Source organism: Desmodus rotundus, chromosome 7 (genome assembly GCF_022682495.2).
Source record: "Desmodus rotundus isolate HL8 chromosome 7, HLdesRot8A.1, whole genome shotgun sequence".
NCBI classification, from domain to species: Eukaryota; Metazoa; Chordata; class Mammalia; order Chiroptera; family Phyllostomidae; genus Desmodus; species Desmodus rotundus.
In genome coordinates, this window is record NC_071393.1 from 134,041,840 (window position 1) to 134,066,431 (window position 24,592).

The 24,592-nt window shown below is 50.3% G+C and overlaps 1 protein-coding gene across 4 annotated transcripts in view; it reads left to right on the forward strand.

The window, feature by feature from the left end:
* The window catches only part of EML1 (EMAP like 1), a 142,270-nt gene that overhangs the window by 111,985 nt on the left and 5,693 nt on the right, over positions 1 to 24,592 (forward strand). For 3 of the 4 annotated variants that reach the window (XM_053928210.2, XM_024567658.3, XM_053928208.2), the window contains 14 exons: positions 689 to 717; positions 1,783 to 1,839; positions 4,108 to 4,237; positions 7,314 to 7,463; positions 8,238 to 8,307; positions 9,675 to 9,785; positions 10,647 to 10,742; positions 12,282 to 12,416; positions 13,031 to 13,130; positions 14,162 to 14,316; positions 16,337 to 16,462; positions 16,729 to 16,860; positions 19,152 to 19,219; positions 21,444 to 21,532. In XM_053928210.2, coding sequence (XP_053784185.1) covers positions 689 to 717; positions 1,783 to 1,839; positions 4,108 to 4,237; positions 7,314 to 7,463; positions 8,238 to 8,307; positions 9,675 to 9,785; positions 10,647 to 10,742; positions 12,282 to 12,416; positions 13,031 to 13,130; positions 14,162 to 14,316; positions 16,337 to 16,462; positions 16,729 to 16,860; positions 19,152 to 19,219; positions 21,444 to 21,532 — 1,448 coding nt within the window. The remainder of the gene's footprint in view (positions 1 to 688; positions 718 to 1,782; positions 1,840 to 4,107; positions 4,238 to 7,313; positions 7,464 to 8,237; positions 8,308 to 9,674; positions 9,786 to 10,646; positions 10,743 to 12,281; positions 12,417 to 13,030; positions 13,131 to 14,161; positions 14,317 to 16,336; positions 16,463 to 16,728; positions 16,861 to 19,151; positions 19,220 to 21,443; positions 21,533 to 24,592) is intronic. The other variant, XM_053928209.2, reaches the window with a different exon arrangement.

Sequence of the window (24,592 nt, forward strand, 5' to 3'; positions counted from 1 at the left end):
GGCTCTGTGTCCGAACAGGCACATTCTTGCCCCACCTGAGTGCCCTTTCCCTGTCTAGCAGGGGAACGTCCCCAGCAGTGTCTGTCATGGGACGGCGGTGCCCTCTGGCCCATGGACTCCTGCTGGGAGCTTGCCCTGTCGAAAGCTTGCCCATAGGGGTGACCTCAGTCCATCTGTGGCCCAACCTTGAAGGCTTTGGGAGTTTGGTTTCCCTGGTGTGGTCAGAGGGTGGTCTCAGCCTGGCCGAAGTCCACAGTGGGGTCCCCATACCTCCAATGAGATGCTCCCCATTCTTCCCTATTCCTTTCCAAAGCACCCTCTGTCAGGAATCCGCTAGTTTTACGTAAGTTCTTTAAACAATCTGTCTGAAGAGTGTGGGGAAGAAACCAAACCTTTGACACATGTAGGCAGGGCAGTTCCCGTCCTGAGGGACCCAATGTTTTCCTTCTCCAGCACTCGTTCGCTCAAGAAAAGCCCAGTTTCGGGGGTGAAGCGGGGATCACAGCCTCCTGTGCCCGGTTTTGGACGCGGACTCCCAGCTGTTCCTTTTCGCAGTCACTGGGCTCTGTTCTTGTTAACACGTGTCACTCACATGGCACCTGTGGGAGAAGCCCCCCAGCAGCTGCACATGGGTCTCAGGTTCATGCGGTTAGCCTCCCTTTAAACTCTGGTTCTCTTTTCTCCACAGCAAACCCAAGGAGCCCGTCTTCAGCGCGGGTAAGTCCGACGTGGCCTCTGTGCGCGTGCCCTCACTCACCTCCTGGGGACCCGAGGCACAGAGAGGCAGCTACTCCAGGGGCCAGCTTTTGACACGCGGGACCCTCGGGGGCTGGCTGTCGGCCTGTCCCTGGGGGGCTCGCCGCTCAGAGACTGCCTATAAAACGGCCATAAAAACTAAACCTTTACTGACCCCCTCTGAAAGCCTATTCAAGCAACGTCAGTAAGGAGGAGGAGAGAGGCCACTGCCAATGCCGTGGGCTGCAGGGGTGTCCAACCTTCTGGCATCTCTGGGCCACACTGGAAGAAGAGTTGTCTTGGGCCACACATTAAATACACTGCGACACGTAATCACACAAAAAGAATCTCATAATGTTTTAAGTACATTTACGATTTTGTGTTGGGCTGCGTCCCCGGCCACCCCGGGCTGCATGTGGCCTGTGGGCTGTGGTTGGACACCCCTGCTGGGGAGTTCTAGTTAACAGACGTCTGCTTCCTCTGTGTGTCCCACTCACAGGCTCCCACCACCAATATTTGCATTTCTCTGAAAAGTAAAGTTTCTGATGCAGCAAGTCACAACTTGCCTAAAAGTAGCTTTTTTCCTTTTCCTGTCTTTGATTTCCTAACCTGCAAACTAATAGTTCGCATAGACCTTTCCATAGATCTTTTTGTAACACTTTTCATGTAAAGTAGATGCTATTAGAATATCAGCCTTATTTAAAAGCTCATTTGAAATGCAAAACAATGGACAAGTATGTAATTAGTTAAATCCATTCATTTAATTTTTGTCTTCCCAGATTTTCCCTTTAATTCAGAATTGAAACACAGAAGTCAGAGTTTGGGGTTTCTCAGCAAGAGCTTTAGTGTTTATTCCATTTTCAGGAGGCATGAAATTACTGACAATTACTGACCGTAAGCCTGCGGAGCTAGGCTCACTTGTCGGAACCCCTGGACCGCGCCCAGGTCTCTCCGCCAGGGGGCAGGTGGCATCGCCCACCGAGAGCTAGTGAGCGCCCTGCAGCAGGCAGGCAGGCCCCCTGCAGTGCTCCCCGTCTCTTTATCTAGCCCTTCTGTCCCTGTCTCCGAAATCTCAAGGGAAGCGCCGGGTGACACGCTGCAAAGGTAGGCTGCCTTCCTGAAACCTCATAGCTCTCTGAGCAAAGCTGTGGCCCGGGCTCCAGAAACTTTTTCATACAGGCAGACGGAGTCTCTCCTTGTACGAAAATGTTTTTGTGATGCAAACTACTTGGATTGAAGTGAAGCCACTGAGCGTTGACTTGGTTGGGTTTTAATAAGTAGCTGTCATTTGGATCTTGATTGATGATTGGCCGATTACAGGAACTTTCAAAAAAATCTGTGTAAACCTTAAGAGAGCTATAGGACAAGCCCTGGACGCCCACTGTTTGAAATGGTCTCCCGCACCACTGCTGGCCTCGTCCCCTGGCGCCTCTGCGTTTGGTGGCTGTGTGCTTTCATCCTAACGTGCCTGAGAGAGACATGGCTTCCCCTCGCTGCGTTTGGATCTCAGATGTAGGATGTCTGAGTGACCAGTACAAAACCACGCCGAGGCTAAACCCGGTGCTTTTTCCTAGTCCAGTCACTTAGGTCTGTGGAGTAAGCCAAGCCTCATTCATGAGGACTTTGTACGCTGCACCTGACCACAGTATACGCAAGTAGCTGTACTTTGATTAAATGCGTGTACACTGATTAAATCCAGCCACGTGGGCTTCGTGTGTGTTGCAGATGTAGCGTTGTGTTCCTGACCTGCAGTCTGGGACCCCTCCCTTCCAAGGGCACGGGCGAGATCGCTCTGAGTTGACTTTAAAGCTCTGTCACGCCAGCCCCTCTCTTCACATCTGTCAGTCTGCTGGGCGTTTTTTGGTTTTTCACTGGGAGCCACACGTCTGATGTGCTTAGATCTGGGTGAGGGATAAAGAAAGGGAGGAGGTTTGAGGCCAGGAGAAGAGCTTATGTAGGGGCCCAGAGCAAGACAGACATGTAGGGTGGCGAAGCAACATGGCCGGCCAGAGAGGAGAAACCACGTAGGGTGGCTGGGCTGGGCAGTTAGACCTTGGCATCCAGCAAGAGGTGAGCGCAGGATTTTGGTGGGGCTCTGAAATCCAGTTTTGGCCTTAATGGGTTTGGCAGGGGAACATAAGATGGCCTAGGGGACCAATAAGCAAGGCTGCTGTGCCGGGGCCTCTGGTGGCCTAGTCCAGGAAGCCGGGGAGGAGGGATCCCCAGAACACGGCGACTGGCTCCCTGTGAGGAGTGCACGCGCATCGTCTTACATCCCAAGCCCAGCCTCACCCGCACAGTGAAGAGTGTGTCACTTGCATGCGTTTGAGACCTGCAGGGCGCACACGGTAACAGAACTGAGATGGCCTCTGGCTGTGCGGGCAGTTCTGCATGCCGCATCGTCTGAGACCCTTAGGAGTAAGACTCACAAAGCTAATTCGTAATGACGGTGCCTAACGGTGTTGTAGTGATGTCATGGCGTTTGCTCACCACTCTCCTTCTGCGGATGATTCTTCTGTGGAGTGACGTATGGACCTCCCTTGTCCCGACTGCCCAGCTACTTACGGGCCACGGGAGCCCAGTCCTCTGATCCGCGGTGAGGCACCTGAGTGCAGGGGGCTCTGAATCCACACTCGTCAGCAGCTCACCAGCACTCTCTTTGGTCTTGTTACGTCCTGGAGACGCAGCCAGAAAACCTCCACGGGTGTTTCTTTTCCGAAGTCCCGGAGTTGCCTGTGTTGGTTATATTAGTGGATTTTACTTTCGTCCCACGATTTACTAAAACATCACGAGTTATTTTATTATGAAAACATTTGCTCTAGAAAGTTTTATTTCTCCACTTTTCTCTCCAGTGGGCCTTATGCTCTTTGGTTTTCCATTTCCAGCGTTTCTTCGAGCATTTTCCTTTTTGCATGCGTCCTGGCGTGTACTTCTGCTGACTTTGGGTGTCCAATGAAAAGATACCCAAAGATGCAGTATGACAAATCAATTTAAATATTGAAGGGTAGCTTATGAATTTTGATATTGAAATTATATATCCATTGAACTCAGGAAAAAGTTTCAATGGATTTCTTGCATTAGTTGTAATTTGGGAGGGGTGCCCTTTTTTCCCATTGTGACAATAGAGAAAATGTAAGCACCGAAACCTCTCATGAGGTTTTTCTAGTTCTTTCCTGTTTTTTACATCTTCTTCTATATTTTATGTACTTGTCAGCAGAATGTTGAAAGTACGTGAGGTAAAATTAGACATTTGTTAGAAGTGACAAGAGAGGCTAAAGATCGCACTTTTCCACCAAAAGGCTAGAGAAAGCACATCGTCTGCCGGTCCCCTGGGCACCGAGCGGCTCACCGCCCTCTCTGGTCCTTTTGCAGAAGAAGGGTATGTGAAGATGTTCCTCCGCGGACGCCCGGTCACCATGTACCTGCCCAGAGACCAGGTGGACTCCTACAGCCTGGAGGCCAAGGCGGACCTTCCCACCAAGAGGCTCAAGCTGGAGTGGGTGTATCCTCCATCCACCGACCGGGCCTCCATGAGGTCCTCAGCCAGTGCAGGCTTTCAGCTTCATGTTTATAGAAACTCATAAAACTTAAGTCCTCTTCAGCTTCTAAAAACAAACTCTCCCACTTAAAAAACATAATTAACAAAATTGGCTGTGTGTCAGCACCCAGGGCGACTGGCAGAGCAGCTCCCTAAGAGCTAGTGATTGCAGAGAACAGTGGCTTGGCACTGCTGGGGGGATCTCTGTGGTCCTCACTCAAACGCATAGACATCGCCCTCCTGGAAAGAGAGGACTAACTTTCTGTGTGGCTGCTGAATGGTCTTTTGTTTTTGGAGAGTTGTGGGAAAATGCATGACTAGTTTCTCGGCTGGATTTTAATTTTTCTGACAGAATCAAGTTAGTTAAAAACTTAATTGAAAAGCAGATGTAGCAAAACTAATCACAATGGGTAGAATCTGAGATTCTTGTGAAACTGAAAGTGCTGATTATTTTTAGCAGTAGCCACCCTGTCCTTAGCTCTTCAGGGCCGGGTGGGGAAGCCAGGGCTTTACGCTATGAAAGGAGACAGTGGCCGGAATGCAAGAAAATGCTGGGCTTATGAGTGAGCAAGTGAGAATATCCGAGAGTGAAACTATGCTGGCAGAAAGTTTCTAAGCTGGAAGGAAGAAAGAATAACGGCCTGGAAGGAAGGACGTGGATCCCCCCCAACCAGGTAGGGCTTGGCAGCCACGGAAGCCCCACTTCCAGGCTAACCTGGCCTCGCCGAGGGGGTGAGAGCAGTGAATACCCACCCACTAAATGAAATCTCCACGCTGCATAGACATAATACCCCTTTGAAAATATAAAAAGCCACCCCTCCCACCCCAAAACCTAGGCCACAGGAGTCTTGAGTCGGCCACGTGACATCGTTCTTGAAACGGAGCACCTGGCACCTCCATAGCGGGAGATTCGGAAAGTAAAGTTGTTCCCAAGGAGAAAGCCCCGGAAGGTGGGACAGTGGGGCCAGGACGAAGGTTGGATCATGTGTGGGTTTTTCTGTCTCGTTGTATTTTACTTTAACTTTTCACTCTTAGTCTACTTTTGCCTCACTGTACTATTTTATTTTACTCTGGAGGAAGCCTGCAAAGGCCACCTGCCAGGCCATGCCAGATTTGTCCAGATTTTGTCCAGATTTTAAGACAAAGAGTAAACATCCTTAATTCACTCTCAGACAAATACTGAGTGCCAGTTTAATGCAAAGCCCTGAACGCAAATTGCATGAAGCGGTTTTACACTGAAGCCGGTGTGATTGCGATTTGTGGTTACGAATTGCTGTGGTTTTTGAAATTAGGGAATCGTGTACTTTGGAAACTTTGTAGATTTATCACCTGTACCTAAATTTCTCCCCCCAAAATATATTTTTTATTTTTTCAGTTCAGAAGCGTCCCCTGTACCTATTTGGGATTTATTTCAGAACATGAAAGTGAAGTGATTCAGTTAGTTCCTCCTCAAATGAATAATTGTTCAATTGGTTATGTCAGATCTGGGGAACATTACCCAAAACACACACTGGTTCGACCTACTCCCTGTTTGTTTATATTTTAGAAAATATAAAACAGTGGTATTTGCTCCAAATAAGTGGTATTTTTTGCTAGGCTATTTTTTTCACATGTAAGTTCACATGTCTTGCTCTCAGAACAGTTTTAAGGTTTGGAAGTGCACACACCAAAATCTTAACCGGTAACTATCCTAAGGGCCGGGAACGGTTGGAGGAAGGACCTAATTTTTTAAATGTTTATATACTCATATATGTGTGTGTTTGTGGTTTGCCCCTTTTACAAGTACTTTTACAATGAAAAAGATTTAGCTCCAAGATTACAATTAAAAGTAAACTTATAATTGACTTAAACTGAGGTATGTTATAGTCAATCATCAGTGTCTTAAATGTTTTGAAAATATTCTAAAACATAATTTTCAAAGCTTGGGAAAATACAGACAACTGTAATTGAACAATAAAATAATTTTTAAAATTTAACAAAAAGAATTATCACAGCTTAAAGTTTTTTCTTGGAGTAGGATTGATAACCGCACTACTTGATATTTAGAACAGGAGTCACTTATCATTTTCAGATGTATTTGGTTTTGCATACAAGCTACAAGTGACACAAACTAGCATAGAGATTCAGTGAGTTCCCCAGTGGCGATCCTAGAACCAGGCCGCGTCTCTCATTGATCCTCAGCGTAATGGCCATTTCAGTTCCCGGGTCGACAATGACATGAAGGGGTGACAGATGACAGACTCAGCTGGCCCTGCTGCTCCTTCTCATTCTAGTTCCTGAGTCAGGCGCTTGCCCTCAAGAGATCAGAGATTCAAGAGGGAAGGGAAAGTGAACACTGGACTTGTGGTCGTTCAGTAGATCTGAGCAAGCGTGATGACTGCAGGTAAATGTTGCACAAGAGGCAGCGGAAAGGAAAGCGAAAATTCGGAGCAAAGTAGTCCAGCGTGCTTGTGAACTTAGCGTCAAAACACAACTTCAGGTGGCTTTAATTCTGGAGTCGGGGGGTGCTGTTGTCAGCCTTTCAGAGCAGCAGCTCGGCCTCATTTAAAGGCAGAGTAGGTGTGAGGAAGTCAGGACCAAATCCCAACAGCTCAACAAAAATTACTGACCCACAGTTGCTTCCCAGACCCTTGACTAATTGGCTAAATTGAAAAGAGTTCATTTCCCAGTGACTTCACAAATGTCTGACCTAGTTCCCTTTAGTAAATAAAATAGATTAATTACCATTTTTGATCAAGCTAAAAAATTCAGCTTTCAAAATATAATACGTGCTTTCTAAAAATAAAGCTACATCTTTCTATTAAAAATATGTACTCACATTAAATCAGTGACCATTTCCAACTTTACTGGCTATTTAGGGAGTCAGAAGTATTTGGCACTATTTATTGTACAATTTAAGGTTATTTGAACTTGTGATACTGAGAGTAATAGTCATATATAGAATTGTATTGCCTATTGAATTTTATCGCCTGTTGAATAAAGCTGATGCTTTGTCAGCTCTTCAAAGGAAAAAAAGTTTTATCCTTTGACAAACCCGAAGCTACGGGTACCGGGGCCGAGACTGCCGGAACAACCTGTACTTGCTCCCCACGGGCGAGACGGTGTATTTCATCGCGTCCGTGGTCGTGCTGTACAACGTGGAGGAGCAGCTGCAGAGGCATTACGCCGGCCACAATGACGACGTGAAGTGGTGAGTCCCCCAGACTCTGGCTCACGCCACACCTGCGAAGCACTGTCAGCAGAGAGGGCTCAGTCCGGGGAAGCAGAGAGAAGCAAAGGGAGCTGAGCAAGCGGGGCCGTGGGAGAGCTCTTCTCCACGCTCTGTGCTGTCGGCCGGTTCCCTGGCTCTCTGAGAACCTTTTCAGCTTCTGTCTTCCTGACACACGGTCTCCACCAGCCATCTCACCTAAACCGACAGCTCTAACCAACCCCTGATTAGAAGCCTTCTTAAGACATCTCGTGCCAACAACTTCTAATTGGGTCTTTATTTTTTAATAAAAATTGAAATGCCTTGCCTCGTGTTTATGGCTGGGTCTGTGGTTCCCATACTTCGTTCATAGCTTTTGGTGGGGTTTTATGTATCTTAGAAGGATAGACAGGTGGATGGATGGAACAATGAATTTACGTATTTCTAGGATGTCTTTGCTATTTGATATACTCAAAATGACTTCTTAATAAAGTTTGCAGACTAATTAAATGGTCCTGAGATTGAAATGGTGTTTTCCAAGCAAAAAAAAATACGCTTTTATTCTTGAGTTAAAAATTCTCTAGAGATACAGGAATGAAGATGAAATAAGCACTAATTGACTGGCGTCGCTGGGGTGCTCAGAGAATTTATTGTGAGTCTGTAAGAAGTTAGGCATTATGTCTTTGTTATATTTAAATTGTCGACTAGATCGTACTTGACCAAGGAAAAGATGAAGTTTACCCTTCAACAGCGGCTGTTTTACGGATATTTTTTTAGCCTCGCAGTTCATCCGGATAAGATCACAATAGCGACGGGACAGGTCGCGGGCACGTCCAAGGACGGAAAAGTGAGTTACAGCATCTCTTGTGTTTGTGTCACACACTGGTCACACAACAGAATGTTTTGCTGTTGAACACGCCTGCTTAGGTGTCAAGCACCTGAATACTTCTTAACCCGTCATTAGAATTTTTTACTGTGAACTAAAATTTTCACAGCGATCTTAAAAACCCTTTGAATTCACTTTCATTTCAGCCAGTTTTTAAATAACATTGTTCTTGTCTACGAATTCATTAATTCTTAAGATATTTACATGCACGATAAACATGAAAATATGAAGCACACATTTAATAAGTAAAGTTAAAATCATAGTGAATAATCATTTGAGTATGGGCCTCTTGCCTCTCCAGCGATTGCAGGCCTCTTCCCGGGACACCGTCACCGTGCAGCCTGTGACATGTGGGCGCCCGCCTGTGCACACAATCCACAGAGGCTGCGGGGGCCTTAGCCCAACCCCTGGCGGCACGTCAGCAAGGCGTTAGCTGGTGTTTGAGGGGATCAGAGGGGAACTGGTGGAATTCAGCAAACAGAACACAGTTCAAAACTGGCTCCCGGGCCTTGTTTAGGACGGGCTGTGGTCACTGCCCTGCTGTGTCCAAACTCCTGTCGCTTTTGGTACCCGCCTGAGTAGAGCTGCTTACTGAACAATATGTGATCTGAAGCCAATTGCATGAAACGCTTCCATTTTTGTCAGCATGTTTTCCAGCAAACAAGAGTGCTACCATTTTTCAGCAAATATTTCAGTAACATCAACTTTTAAGTATTCACGTTATGCTATTTTCCATTGAAATTCTACACTCGAAGTAACAGGAACAATACATCAGACCACAATTATGTAAATACACATAAGTGGAACAGAGTCACCTTTTTTTTTTAATAAAGTGACCTTAAAAGTTCTTTGAAATTGGTAGCCAGCCTTGTGCTCCTCCCTCTAGTGGATTAAAAGTGTATTTCAGTTTCTGGCATTGAAATCAATCAACTTTCCAGCCAGTGGAAATGTGGGGCTTCCTCAGGCACTCCTTTCAAGCCTTGGCAACCGCGTGACCGTCACAGCCTAACCCTTGTCCGAGACTCCGCTTTCCTCGTCCTTCCTCGTTTTTAAAATGCAGGTGTGTCCAGGTGTAAGAGTAGAACAGCAATCGCCGCGGGGTCCAGCATGGGCTGTTCAAAGCTCCGACTCGGTAACCTCTCCTGAGGTTACCATGGCCCAGGGGCCATGGCCTCCTGGGGACAGCGGGAATCTTTCATTGATGTTAATAGAACTCACAAATGCAGAAAGAGACGTTTTGTTTTGACAAAAGTGAAGTAACCTTGTAGCTTCAAAGCAAAGATGTATAGTCGTCACCATCGAGGCCCTGGCGTGTTTTCTCTCCCCAGCAATTGCCCCCCCACGTGCGCATCTGGGATTCTGTGACGTTGAATACCCTGCATGTCATTGGGACTGGGTTTTTCGACCGAGCCGTCACCTGCATTGCCTTCTCTAAATCGGTAAGTCCGAGCCTGGAGGGTGCTGTGCTCTGTCCCCAGGGAGCAGGCGGCCGGCTCAGGGCACAGGGAGAACGTCAGCATGCAGGTCACTGCCTGGCTGTGTGCACAGGTGTGACTCTGAAGCCTTCTGACTTCCCTGGCCCCCTCAGTCAGAGGTCACCATTCCAACCAGACCTCTCCAGCCACGCAGGCGTGCTGATGGCAGGAGGCTCTGCAGCCTGCTGTCTTCTGGTTCCGTGAGGCAGTTTGCCTGCTCTGGCCTTGAATTTCCCCTGCCCCTCCCTAGGGCACCCCAGCAGGTCCCTGCTGTCCTCATAGGGCCTGGCTCCCTATCTCTAACAGGAGCTGGACGGCCCCCATGGTCTCCCAGCCTTCCTCCAGATGTGCCTGCTGTCCCCCAGATCCACCCTGTCAAGCATGTCTTCAGCCAGCTCAGAAACTGATGTCCAAGGCCCTGTCTGTGCTTCCGTCCAAGCAGCACGCGCCTCGCCCCAATGCTCTCACTCCTCCTACAACCCTTCAGTCACCCCGTTAGTGCCAGGCGTGTGCTGCCTGTGCGGCGTGTGCAGCAGGCACCGGCTCCTGTGGGGAGTGGAGGCTGGTTTCAGTGGACCCGCTCTGGGGAAGAGCCAGCCCCGTGACCCCTCCTGCTCCCCTCCCTTCATCAGCCCCACCCCTGCCCCATTCACCTGCTCTCCTTGTCTGTCTGTCCAAGTAAGCAGGTATCAGGGGCAGTCAGCAGATACTCTTTACTGAAATGTGGCAGTCCTGATTAAAAGTAAAATTAGTGTTCGTGTTTCATCACGCTTAACCTATTCTGTTCTCAAGTGTCATCTTCCGGTGAATACACATTTCTTCCAGAACGGAGGAAGCAACCTGTGTGCCGTGGATGACTCCAACGACCACGTGCTGTCTGTGTGGGACTGGCAGAGGGAGGAGCGGCTGGCCGATGTCAAGGTCTCTCTCCCAGCCTGACATTGTCTGTGCTGGTTTTTCCATTTGGAGGCTTCTCTTTCCCCTGGTTGCTGGCCGCTTCCCTGCTTCTCGGTGGGCTCTGGGGTCCCCATCCCAAGGCAGCCCTCCAGTGACACCTCAAAATCGCTGACCTGCCCCTCCCTGCCCCGCCCCAGGATGCCAGGCCCAAGTCCTGGCAGGGTTTCTTCCTGTCTTCACGATGTCTGCAAGGGTTTCCTGTCCTCGTTTTACAGCCACGACCCCTGTAGTTCACTCCATCACTCATTTGTTGACTTTTTCTCCCTTTCATTGAACAAACACCCCCGTGTACTCGTATGTCGAGGAGGCACTGGAGGTATGGGTGGTACCAAGATGCGGTACCAGCCCAGTCCCAGTCAGTGAGGGGCCGGGAGGGAGCCGGCTGGGTAGAAGGGAGGCCAGCACCACCGCCTGGGCTCCTCTGGGGCCCAGAGCGCTCGGGAGGGTGGAGCGCAGCTCTCTGCCCCACCGCTCATCCATTCTGCCCAATAGAGCAGCGAGCTTCCCGCACGCATTCTCATGTGTCCCTCCTGTTAAATCGTGGTTCGATCTGTTTCATAGAACTGACTTCACAGTTCCGTCCCGGCATCCACTAGCCCTCCATAGTCTTCCTTCCCTCACATGGGGATTAGCACGGGGTTGCCTTCCTTTCCTGGTGTGGGGAGCACCACCATTGGGTCACCTTCCTTGCGAGACCAGGAAGCAGACCCTGCACACCAATTGGCCACATTTCCTAACGCCTGTTTTCGCGCTAGAGCCCTGCCTTCTAGTAGTCTGGTCACGAGTAAGTCCTTGCTGTGTTGCGAGGTGGGAGGCAGTCAAAGGCAAGTTATTCTCCAGGTGTGAGACGATATAACTGAATTATCAAGCAGAAGGAACAGTCAGGTCTCATTCATCCGACCAGGGTGCGTGGGACTCAGATAAGGAGGTGAAGGGTAGTGAGAGTCACCCAAGGACCTCTGGCTTGGTCACTGACCCACCAGCACAGTCCCAGGAGCTAGACCAGGAGGGATCCCAGGGTGAGCATGGCAGCCCACGTGGGCCAGGAGCAGTGCAGCTGTCCAAGGTGCAGATTCCCGGCCCCGCTCAGAGGTTCCCATCACTACACGGGGAGGAGGCCTGACGTCTGCATGAAACACCCCCAGCCGGTCCTGCTGTTCGGCCAGGGCCAGGCAGCCATGATGGGAAGAGGAGAGCCAGCTCCTCCTGCAGCGAGGTCCCCCACTGCCCCTGCCCCTCCTTCGGCAAAAGCCCGCTTCAGGCCTGCTCTGTGCCCACTGTGGTGACAGGTGCTCACAGAGAGAGGGCCCCGTGTCACAGCCTCGGGCTGCTGTCCTGTGGGCGAGACAGGCAAGAAGAGGTGAAGGCCACAGCAAACGTGGGCTTAGTCTTTGCAGAAGATCAATTCAGTGGGGGAGGGTCCAGAGCTGGCACCTAACAGTGCACGGTTTATCTGTGGCACTTAAGAGACCTGAGCAATCTGAGCCCCCCTGTTTTGCCCAGTGCTCCAACGAAGCTGTGTTTGCCGTGGATTTCCACCCCACGGACACCAACATCATAGTCACCTGTGGGAAATCACACCTCTACTTCTGGACGCTGGAAGGAAACTGCCTCATTAAGAAGCAAGGGTTATTCGAGGTAAAGTTCAATTGTGCTTATAGTTGATGTTTCAGCGTTACTTGTGGTCAGCTGGCTCTACTTGTCATCAGGGAGCTTTCAGGCACCCAGTCTTAGAGTTTGGTTCGCTAGGCCAGTGTGGGGGTGCATGTGCGGGTGTAGTGACAAAGACTATTCCCAGACCCCTACTAGATTCAGGGAGCGGGCCCCCACCATGGCCAAGATACCCTGTGCTTTTTAGACTGGCCACTTGGGGGCCTTTGAGAGCACCAGGGGACAGCACCTCTTCTCTCTGGGACATTTGCAGCTACACCCAGAGACTGAGTTAGAGGACCCTTTATTCTGGTGCCAGGACCCTGCTCCTCACACTGTGGGTGCAACAACACTGCCCGCCCCTTGGGCCCCCAACCCCACCACCCTCGTAGGCTGGAGCTGTCTGTACCCTAACACGACCAGGAACTCTGTGAGAGCAGACGCCCTCACGGCGTTACTTACGTAACGGCAGGTAGACGTGAAAGGCACATGGGGTGGTAGCGCCGTCCCTCTTGGGGTCACTGCGTGTCTAGACAGTGTTAATAAAACAAGAGGACGTCTTGGCTAAACACATGTGTACATATATTCACACCATTCTGCAGAAGCAAGAAAAGCCAAAGTTTGTCCTCTGTGTGACTTTTTCTGAAAACGGCGACACCATTACCGGAGACTCGAGTGGCAACATCTTGGTGTGGGGGAAAGGTAACACATGATCGTTCCCAACTCAGACTGGTCTGGCGCAGGTATGAGAAGTCAAGCATGACTTCGGTAAGAATTGTCTAGTGACATAATCCTCAGGATTGCTGTTAAACTCCAGATTGCGTAGGTACATACACACGTGTGCGTGTGCGTGGCCTGAAACCACGACACCAGAGCAGAGGAACACGGGACTTACAAGAGTGGCGATTTGTTGTCATTCTGAAGGTCTCGTTAAGCCCAAGATGTTGCGATGGGACGAGTACCTCCATCAGGAGAGGTCTGAACAAATGACAGTGATGAAGTCACCCGTGACCACTTACTTAGCTGTGAAATATTTAAGCCTCTGTCCTGGTGCACATAGCATTGGCGCACCGATACATGCACGGCTGCGCGCTACACACCCTGGGCACTCGGGTGAGCCTGACTCGAGCCCCACTGCCGGCGAGCAGGCCGCGCTAGGGAGCAGGCCTCACTCGGAACACACTCTCTGAGCTCAGCCCAGAGAGCCTCGGGCTCACCTGCCACATGCCAGGAGAGAAAGAGCACCATCCCCGGCCGCAGGGACCTTACAGTCTGGGTTGGTTGGTGGCAAAGGTTGAAACAGACCCGGCAACATCACTTCCAACTAATAGGGTGTCTTCTGTGGGTCCCCACTACCCTGGGTGCTGGGTGCTTTCGACATCGTTTTCTTTCACCCTCAGAACAGGCCTGCGGGGTCTGCAGGGGGGACTGCAATGGAGGGTAGTCGCGTCGCTTGGCCAGAAACACAGCTCGTGAGACAAGTCCTCGCTGGCTCTGAGCCGCGGGTTCCCACGGGTTCCTGTCTCACGTGCTTTGCGTTAGCAAGTTTTCCTTCCCTGCACAGTAACCCAGCCGGGCTTGCCTGCTGCTCTGTGGATGTCCGGAAATCGGACCCCTCATGGTTCTACACTACCGTGGTGTTCTGACCAACACTTTTAAAATGAAACTGACCTGCGACAGGCCCAGGGGGCCCCGTCCTGGAGGACTAAGGGTGGTTTTCTTGGTGTGTTTAGGTACGAATCGGATAAGCTACGCCATTCAAGGGGCCCACGAGGGGGGCATTTTCGCACTTTGCATGTTAAGGGACGGCACCCTGGTGTCAGGAGGAGGGAAGGACCGAAAGCTCATTTCCTGGAATGGAAACTACCAGAAACTTCATAAAACTGAGGTAAGACAGCAAGCAGCACTATTGAAATTTGTTTCGAACCTTAAACTGTTACCCCAATCAGTTTCCTTGTTGGCTTGAAATCGTTACCGTACCATTGTGAAAATTTTTTAGATAAAATTTTATTGAGTGGTATAATATTTTTTTAAAGATTTTATTTATTTATATTCAGTGAAAGGGGAAGGGAGGGAGAAAGAGAGGGAGAGAAACATCAGTCGGTTGCCTCTTGTACACCCCCAACTGGGGACCTGGCCACAACCCAGCCATGTGCCCTGACCAGGGATCAGAACAGCGACCTTGTGGATTGCGGAATGATGCCCAGCCCACTGAGCCGCACCAGCCAGGGCAAGTGGTATAACACTTTATTAAAATCGTGGAGGCAGTTTAAGTACAACTGCGAAAATGGAATTGCCGTGTTTTATGTGTATAACGTGCACCCATGTTTTTGTGCGCACTATACACGGGATCATTAGGCCCATTATTATACCCAGGTGTGTAATCATTACACCGTGTATAAAGCACATCCTTATTTTTCCCTTCAAAATTTAGGCAAAAAAACTGCACGTTATACACAGCAAAATAAGGGTAAATATATAAAATTTGAGCTTGTAACATATTTCACATTTAGAATGTTTTTATAATAGAACCAGTCTCACTTTTCCAAGGGAATGGTATCTACATTCTGATTTATCATTACAGTCTTTCCCCTTTTTTTCACTTTACTTTCCAGCGTGTTACTTTGGAGACTTTATCACTTTCAGCTAATGTTGATTGGGTGTCTACTTTGTACCTGGCTGAGTGCCAGCACCTTCTCTCCTGCTCTGAGTCCTTGAGTATCTATGTCACCTCCTATTACCTGGTTAGCAGCCTGCACGCCAGTAGGAGCCAGAAGCAAAACACCCAATATTCCTTCTACACACCCACTGGATTTTCTCCCCGCGCCCCAGGAAGTTATGGGCAGACAGATGTCAGTGTCCACCTGACCGCTGATGGTCTTTCCCCCTACCCCAGAGTAGGGGCTTTGCAACTGCTGAGTCGATGGTCACAACACGTTCCGTCAGAGAGCAGCCGGCCCGGTGCTTTGGCTGTAGGAGAACTTGGTTTTGTTGCTCATTGCTCTTAGTAAAGGAAGGCCTGCATCTGAGCTTGGAAATCACTTCCCCTTTCACTGAGATTTTAGTTGACATTATAATGAGCTTTGACCAGCACTTGACTGAACGTGTACCCGTGGTAAGCTGTAACCACATCAAAAGCACCAAAGCCTCATCCAGTTTCGTAGAACATGCTCACCATGTTTACATACCCATAATCCTCTTCACTAGCCTGGACTGCCATCTCCTGTCCTCCCTCCTGTCCCAGACGCTGGAGGTGGGAAGTGTCAGAGAGCAGAGGCTGCCGCTTCCCTCCCTAGAACTGGTCCGGAGGCGAGCCCCAGCGCGCCCAAGCCTCCGCTTTGTTCACACAGCGAACTGTTCTCGACCGGCATGCTTTGAAGTTTTTTTCCTTAACATTTAGGTAATTCCACATGTTTACCAACGTGAACAATGGATTTCAAAACTAAACAGAGTGAAGTTGCCAGAATATTCACCATTTTAAGTTATGGTAAATTTTAGAAACTCTCATTATGGCTTATAATATAGCCAGCCCTTCATTTTCCAAATTTTACTCACTGTTGCTCTTCCAAATCATCACAAGAGTAACTACCCATGAGTATTTCTTACTTTTTAATCTTGTCAAGAAAAAATGCTTTATTCTTTATGATTCTTTTAAACAGCTTTAACTCTTGCTGATTCCTTCAAGGTACATAAAATGTTCAGAGTTTGAAAGCAGGATTTGGAGGTTTGGTCATTCGCTCCACAAGCACTGAGAGTGAGCCGTTCCGTGTGAGTGTGTGTGTGTGTGTGTGTGTGTGTGTGAGTGTGAGAGAGAGAGACTATGATAGGCGCTGCCCTTGTGACACATACACAAGTATCCTGAACCGTGGAGCCCATCTCTGATGTTAACTCTGGCCCTTTCTATGCAGATCCCAGAACAGTTTGGTCCGATACGGACAGTGGCCGAGGGGAAAGGCGACGTGATCCTGATAGGCACGACCAGAAACTTCGTCCTGCAGGGCACACTGTGCGGGGACTTCGCAGCCATTACTCAGGTGCGTCCCGGCCGGCCCACCAGACATGTCCACGTCCCGAAACGTTAGCATGTAACACAGCGTTACAAGGAGGAGATGACTCTGCGTTTGACACTAACACAACCTTCCTGAGCCTCGGGGGTTCCAGTCTGCTCTCCTAATGGAAGCGGGGGCCGGGAAACAACTGACAAGAAAGCATGCAGTAAGCCTGGCTCGTCGCCCTTCATGGCTCCTGCGTGATGGTTGGAGTGTGTCAGAGAGCGTCCATTTGTCTTGCTTCTTTGTAGGGTCACACTGATGAGCTCTGGGGACTGGCCGTCCATGCCTCCAAACCGCAGTTTTTGACCTGTGGGCATGACAGACATGCCACTCTGTGGGACGCTGTCGGTCACCGGCCAGTCTGGGACAAAATAATAGAGGTAGACGTACATGTTGCATTCCATTTTTCTTATAAAAGTTCATCTGGAATATGTGTATTTATTGCATGAAATGAATAGTGATGTAAAATTATCCCAAAACAAATGTCACTTAATTGATCTCCTCTAAATTGTGTTGCTTTAAACATTGCCCAGAGGTCTCACCCATGTAATTCTGCAGGGCGCTGTTGAATTTTTGGCAGCCGGGGCCCTCCACGTTGGTTGCAGGGTCGCCTGGGTGCAGGCCTGGTCCCGAGCCTGTGTCCTGTTCTGGCGCACCTTCGGAATGAGCAGTGTATCTCTGCAGTCCGAGTTCAGTGATAAGGCAGAGCCCTAGTGTTAGTGTCAGTGTCTCCGTGACCTTTACAAAAGGGACTCCATGCGCAAAGCAGAGCGCCTGCCGTCCTCCCCCACAGGGCCAACGCCGCTGTGCCGCGCTCGCTGAGCTCTGTTCACACACCAAATACTATGCGTGAATTCATCGCCCTCACCCTGGCAGCCGTCCTGCGAGTGGAGGTTTCTTCTCCCTGATGGCGTTGGCTAGGAAACCAAGGCTTTCAAACGCCACGTACTTGCCCAGGTCGCTGAGTTCGCAACAGAGCCAGTGTCTGCACCTAGCTCGACCTGGTTCCCAAACCCAGGGCCTTCCAGTGCCCATGCTGCCATGGGTCAGACCCACATTCTGCGCCTGGGTGACATGCACCCTCCCGTGTAAGGGGCGGCCCCTCTCCAGACCCCGCAGCCCTGCACAGCTGCCAGCATGCCCCAGCCTGAGGGTCAGCCCTCCTGCTTTTTGCTTTCAGAGAAGGCCGCCGAGGGACTAGAGCTGGCCGGCCACTGGTAGAGCTCAGCAGGAGAAACCAGGGCCAGAGGGGTGGGCCTGCCGCTCAGAGGACAGAACGGGTGTGGCGCGAGGTGCCAGGTGTGGCTAGAGGAGGTGGTGTCCTGCCTTGTACCTGTCCCCAGGAGGGGGTTCGTGGATGAAAAACACACGAGGGGTTTGTGCAGATCTGACAGCGACCACCGATGTGGCAGGGGCAGTGGCAGTCTGGGAGGGTGGCCTTCTCTGGGGTCTTGGTCAGCACAGCAGCCATGCTGAAAACAGACCGGTGACCCTGTCTGCCTGGCACAAGGGGAGGGGCGCCACACGGACGCCAGAAACACCTGCGGTTCAGTGCTTTCTGCTTTCTCCTCTGCCCATGTGGCTTTGGGCAGGACCCCCCGAGCCCCCGGGTCCTCATCTCAGTCACGCTGTGAGCCTCAAGTGGCCACGGTTTCTGTCTGTGCCATGGCAGCCTGCGCTGGCTTACAGCTCCCACTTGGTGACAGCGTCGCAGTGATGGAGTCAGCCCCTGGAGAGCGTCTGGTCTCTTATTTTTCAGTTTTTCCACAGTCTCTCCGCGGCCCCTCCTCTTTCTGTGTGCACTGCTACGCTTTTCCTGGTCTACCTGTGATCAACCCCTTCTCACTTCAGTTTGTCCGAAACACCCCTGCCAAGGGACCCCCGTCTCACAGGCAGATTTAGTCACGCACTCTTTTTACTGAAAGGAAAAGAGTCACCCACTGTGTTGTTTCCTAGTGACCACAGTCCCACCCCCCCATGCCACCACACACTGTCCCGTCCCCCACCTCACGCTTTCTGCACCAGAAACCCGCCTGCCATTTCTCAGCTGGGCCGCGTCCACCTCTTCAACCATGTTGTTGTCCCATGAACACCCAATCCCCAAAATCCTGGTGTGTCCACTTCCGCCGTCACCAGTAATGGCTCTTCCTGGACGGGCCTTGTCTGCCTCCCCCCAGCCCCCGGGACCCACAGCCTGTTTCCACCTCTTCTGTCGACCACACTCCATCTTGTATCAGTTAGCACTGCACACACGTGTGGGCCACCAGACCAAAACCTGGAAGGTGTCTTCCTCGTCTCAGACCTGGCTGGGGCTGCGGAGCATCTGCACCCACCCAGTGTCTGCCTGCTGGACAGGGGCGGCGGTCACGTGTCCAGGCAGAGCGAGTGCACCATTCAGCCCCGGGGGGTGGGGGGGGGCACTGCACGGCTCCAAGACCCAGCGAAAGAGCGCCTCTTCTTGGTCTGCTGTCTGGCCGCTTAGCTAGGAAAGGATGTAAGACAGAAACAGAAAGACTATACCTGGTCCAAGTAGGAAAACATTTTTCTCTCTGGAGAGAAAAGAGGTTTTTCAATGGGGCCGCGCGGCCCTGAGGGACGAGGGCTGTGCTGTGTTTTTATGCAGTAGTGCTGTGCCTGGCCATCAATTTACACTTCCTTTAAAATATTTTAGGATCCAGCTCAGTCTTCTGGTTTTCATCCTTCAGGGTCTGTGGTTGCAGTCGGAACACTGACCGGGAGGTAAGTCCACAGCAGCGTGGCTCACAGGTCACGGAAAGAGGCGTGTTGTCTTGTGTTGCCGGGGCAGGTGTGGAGCAGCTCTCGGCTGCATCTTCAGCGTCTGCTGACCAGCAATTAGGTCAGACTCAAGGAAACTGAGACAGGGGTCCTTCACATGTCGGACCTGGGGAATCTGAGGAAAGCCATGGCCTGCTCTCCTGGAAGCGTGCCCACAAATGTGCACACTTGTGCACGTGCACACACAGGCACATGTGTATGCTCACACATGCACACACAGGTACACACTTGTGTCCAGTGTCATGGGATGAGCAGCGCCTCCAGCCCTCTTCTGCAGGGTGGGAGGAGCCCCAACTTCAGAATCAGGCAAGAAAGCATTTCCAGGCACTAAGAATGTTAAAATGCTTGTTCCTGCTGCCCTTTCAAAATTGTAGCAGCTGCCCAGATCCTGCACCTCCTACTTAGACTCAGCGAACACGTCCTGACCCAGCACCTCCGGCAGGCCAGGCAGCAGATCTGTGCTGCAGCTCCAGCCTCTCCACCTGGCAGCCGTGCATCTGTCTGTGAGCCAGTTGCATAACCTCTCTGTTTGCTTCCTTTTATAAATTGTGGGAGTACAAGCTGCCTCGCCACTCAGTGCTGGCGGTGGAGGGGACGAGGTGCAGAGAGTGCCTGCTGGGGCATCCGGCAGGCGAGTGCAAGGGTCCTCGTCGTCGTGGTTCTATGAGCTTCTGTTGTTTGCCATAGGACAGGTGCCCCCGATGGTTTAATTCAGACATTTCTGGTGATTTCCCCCTGCCCTTCCTCCCTAGAAAACACACCACCTCGAGTGTGCTGTCGTGACTGCAGAGTGTGTGTAAAGAAGGGGCGAGCATTTCTGAGTCACCGGCAGCAGTATCATAAGAGCTGGGCACCTGGTATCTAAGGGACTCCTTCGTGAGAATGTGTGCAGGGCCACACCCTTGCCTTCCCTTTAACGCTCTTAGAGAAGGCTGAGGCTTCCGGCCAGCCGCTCTGTTGAAGGGCGGACAGCCAGTTGCTGCCATCCTCTCCACACTGACTGCGCAGTGGGATGGGACATGGTGACAAGGGCAGGACACTCAGAATCCCAGACATTGTCCTCTGGGGGCAAGACGGAACATTCAGCCCAATCCCTGCCCTCCATTTATGCCTCCCGCTTCTCTGGTCCCCAGGCCAGGCTTAGCTCCTGATGCGCCAATTCAGCGGGACTTTCCGAAGGCCGCCAACTCTCTCTACTCCTCATGTTCTGACCTCTGTTAAGGTCAAACAGCACAGGAAAGGGAAATGGATGTCGCAGAGGCAAGGGATTAACGCCTACAAGCCAAATCCAGATTTCGAGGGGTCCTCGGGCACACTGGGTGGGAGCAGGAGTTGGGCCCCAGATGGAAGGCTCAGACAGCGGCGCTGGGTCAGGGGACAAGCTGATGGAACATGGCGTCTGAGTGGGAACTGCGGGAGCAGGAGGCCCCATGGCTTTCCACTCCGGAGAACACAAGCCCCAGTTACTGCCACCACTGCAGGACACTCGGGCAGGGGGCACAGTCGTTCCATCACGGGACATTTGCCGAGTGCCGCATCCTTGTTAGGGGTACAGAGCACCTCTGCACCTGTTACAACGTGACAGCTTTGACACTCAGCCTGCAAGGTGGTTCTGAGTCCTGATCCCGGTCTTCCATCTGAGGAAACTGAGCCCAGAGAACTTCCCCTCTCCTCGCTCTTCTTTCATTCCCTCCATCCTTTCTCTCACCCAGCTGGTGGCACGCCAGCATCCACGGAGGTCAGACACGGCACAGCTGGGTACCTCACCACCCCTGAGGTGGTTCCAGCCCTGCCTCCTGGGCTGGTCCTGCCTCACCTGTGCAGGTGGGCCCCGCGCCACTGCCTGTGGCCGCAGGCCTGTGGGAGGTGTTGGTCCCACTTCCCCTCCTAGGGCTGTTTCTCCTTGTTCATGTCTGTGACAACACTCAAAGGCCAAGGAACGCCGTCCCAGCCTCGTAACTGAATCATTCCAAGTAGTCGCCAGTGTGCTGTTCCTTTTTAGGAAATGCTCATATGTAGGAAATTTTCTTTAAATAAGAGCTGGGAACAAGCTTTCTTGTTAAGTAAATGCAGAGTATTTATTAAGCTCTTAGGTTAATAGTTTCTAATAGTGTGACGTCACTCCCCACTAAACAGCTTATTGCACTTTGTCTCACATTTGCAACAGGTGGTTTGTGTTCGACACGGAAACGAGGGACTTGGTCACCGTGCACACGGACGGGAACGAGCAGCTGTCCGTCATGCGGTACTCACCAGGTCAGGGCGCTGAGCGCTGTGCGACCCCAGCAGGTTCCCGACAGTCTGTGCGGGGTCTTCGTGGAAGAAGTGTCACAAGCCACCTCACAGAGAAATTTAAACACACATCACTGGCATTTAGGGTTTGCTCTCCCTCATGAGTCACTGTGCTTGTGTGTTTTCTTAACTCTCGGTTACGGAAAATTTCACACAGCAGAACCGGACAGAAGAGCACAGCGAAGCCCTCGCCTTTACCCCAGCTGCAGTGGTCGCTGACCCCTGGCCTGCCCTGTTCACCTGCGGCCCCACCACTGCCCCTCTGTGTTATTTTGTAGCAATTTGTAGGCATCTCCTCCTTTCATCCGTCAGTGTTGCTGTCTGCGTCTCAGAAAGATGAGACTCTTTTTGAGCGGCTTTATTAAAGTGTGTTTCACATACAATAATTTGCCCATTAAACATGCAAAACTCATTGGTTCCTAGGAGATGACAGAGCTGTGCAGCCTTCGCCACAATCCAATGTTAGAGCCTTTTCAGCACCCCAGAAAGTTCCCTCCCTGCTCAACAGCAACCTCCACCTGCACCCCCCATCTCGGGCACGCCCTGAGCCACTGGGCCGCTTTGTAAATGGCCTGCTCTGGACATTTCGTGTCAGTGGAGCCATACAACTTGTAGCCTGTGACATCTGTCCGGCTTCTTTTCCTTAGAATAACGTTTTTTAGGTTAACTCGGGTTATTGTGCATGTATCAGTAGGTGATTCCTTTTTTCTGTCTTCGGGTGACATTGGTTAATAAATGATGCAGGTTGCAGGCGCACAGTCCTGCAGTACGTCATCTGTACACTGTACTGGGTGTTCACCACCCCGGGTCAGGTCTCCTCCCACCATTCGCACCCCCGTGCCCGCCTTTGTAACTCCTGGGCGGTGCCCCTCCCCCGGGTGGGCCACCTTGACTGGGCCCGTCCTTCAGTTGACCGGCATTCTGGTTGCTTCTGTGTCGCGGCTACCATCAGTGATGCTGCTACGGACAGGACAGTCGTTGTACCTGCCTTTTGTAGACGTTCGTTTTCACGTATCCTGGGCAAGTCCTCAGTGTGGAGTCGGCGGATTGTGTGGTACATTTACGTTCACATCTTACAAAAATGCACCTGCTTTCCAGCATGGCTGAGCCTTTTTACGTCCCCACCAGCAACGTGTCTGGCGCCGGCTTCCCCACGTCCTCACCAACACCTGGCACAGTCTGATTTTGTTACCAGAGCCCTCCCAGTGCAAGTGTAGGGGCACCCCATGTGGTTTTAAGTCACGTCTCTATGGAGACTGTCAGAGATGTTAAGCATCTTTTCACGTGTCTGTATCTTCTTGGATGAAGTAATATATCCAATATTTGGCCCATTTTTAACTGGATTTTACTACTGAGTTGTAAGAACTCTTTCTATATTCCGTATATGAGTTCTTTATCAGGTACGTGATTTGCAGACACTTTCTCTCAGTGTATGACTTGTCTTTTTATTTCCTTAGTGGGCTCTTTTGAAGCAGAAGCTCTAGTTTTGATGAAGTCTGGCTTATCAGTTTTCTTCTTTCATGGATCCTGCTTATGGCGTCATAGTTAAGGTCAGCAGGAGTCTCTCCTGTGCTTTCTTTGAGAACGGCTATTGTGTTAGCCATCGCGTGTAGGTAGGTCTGTGATCCATTTTGAGTTAATGCTTGTGGATGGTGAGAGGTAAGAGTCCAAGTTCATGTATTCTGCATGTAGATACCCAGTTGTTCCAGCAGCATTTGTTAAAAATGCAATTCTTTTCCTATTGGACTATCTTGACACCTTTGTCAAAAATCTCTTAACAGTAAATATAAAGGTTTATTTTGAGAATCTCAGTTCTGTCTCGTTCATCTATATATTTATCCATATACCAGTGCCACACAGTTTTGATTACTGTAATTTTAGAGTAAGTTTTGAAATTGAATAGTGTAATTACTCCAACTTTGTTGTTCTTTTTCAAAATTGCTTTAGCTATTTTAGGTCCTTATGATTTTTATATAAATTTTAGAATCAGCTTGTCAAGTCCTAATTTTAAAAACCTACCGAGATTTTAATACGTTGAACTTACAGATCAACATGGGGGGGGAGTTGCCATCTTTACAAGATTGGGGCTTGTAATGCCTAGAGTGTCTCTCCGCTCATCTAGATCTTTAATTTTATCAGCAATGTTTTAGGGCTTTCAGTGCCAAGTCTTACACTTCCTTAAACTTTTTCCTAAGTTGCTTTTTATGCCATTGTGAATGAAGTTTTTTTTTAATTTGGTCTTCAGAATGTTCGTTGCTAGCATAGAAAAATAAAATTTATTTTTTCGCACATAGATCTTATATCTGTGACCTTTCTAAACTCTTTTATTAGTTTTAGTGGGTTTTTTGTGCATAAACTTTTTGGGATTTTCTTCGTGTGGGAGCATGTCCTCTGCAAACAAAGATGGTTTCACTCTCCCTTGTGAACCGGGGCGCCGTCATTTTTCCCTACTGCATTTGCTAGGACCTCCAACGTGATGGAGGACAGGAGCGGCACAGCGGGTCCCTGCCTCGCTCCCAGTCTCAGAGGGAAACAGTCGTTCATCGTTTAGTACGGCATCGGGCGCTCTTTATCAGGATGAGGAAGGGCCCTTGTGTTCCTGATTTGTTCAGTTTTTACCATGAATCGGTGTTAGAGTGTGTCAAATGCTTTTTTCTGTACCCATTGCGATGATCATGTGGTTTTTGCCCTTTGTTTTATTACTAGGCTGTATTACGTTAATTTTCAGAGGTTAAGCCATCTTTGCATTCCCGGTACAAATCTCATGTGGTCACACCTAACCCTTCTTCCCTATTGCTGGGTTGTGTTTGTTAATGTTGTGTTAAGGATTCTGCATCCGCGCCCGTGAGGGGTGTTGGTCTGCAGTTTCCTTGTGGTGGTTGGGCTGGCTTAGCTGTGAGACTGCGTTGGCCTGGAGAGGAAGCTGGAAAGCACCCCTTCTCTGTTCATTTCCCGAAAGCGTTTATGAAGGATTGGGGTCACTCCTTATGAAATGTTTGATAGAAGTCATGTGAGTTCAGCGAC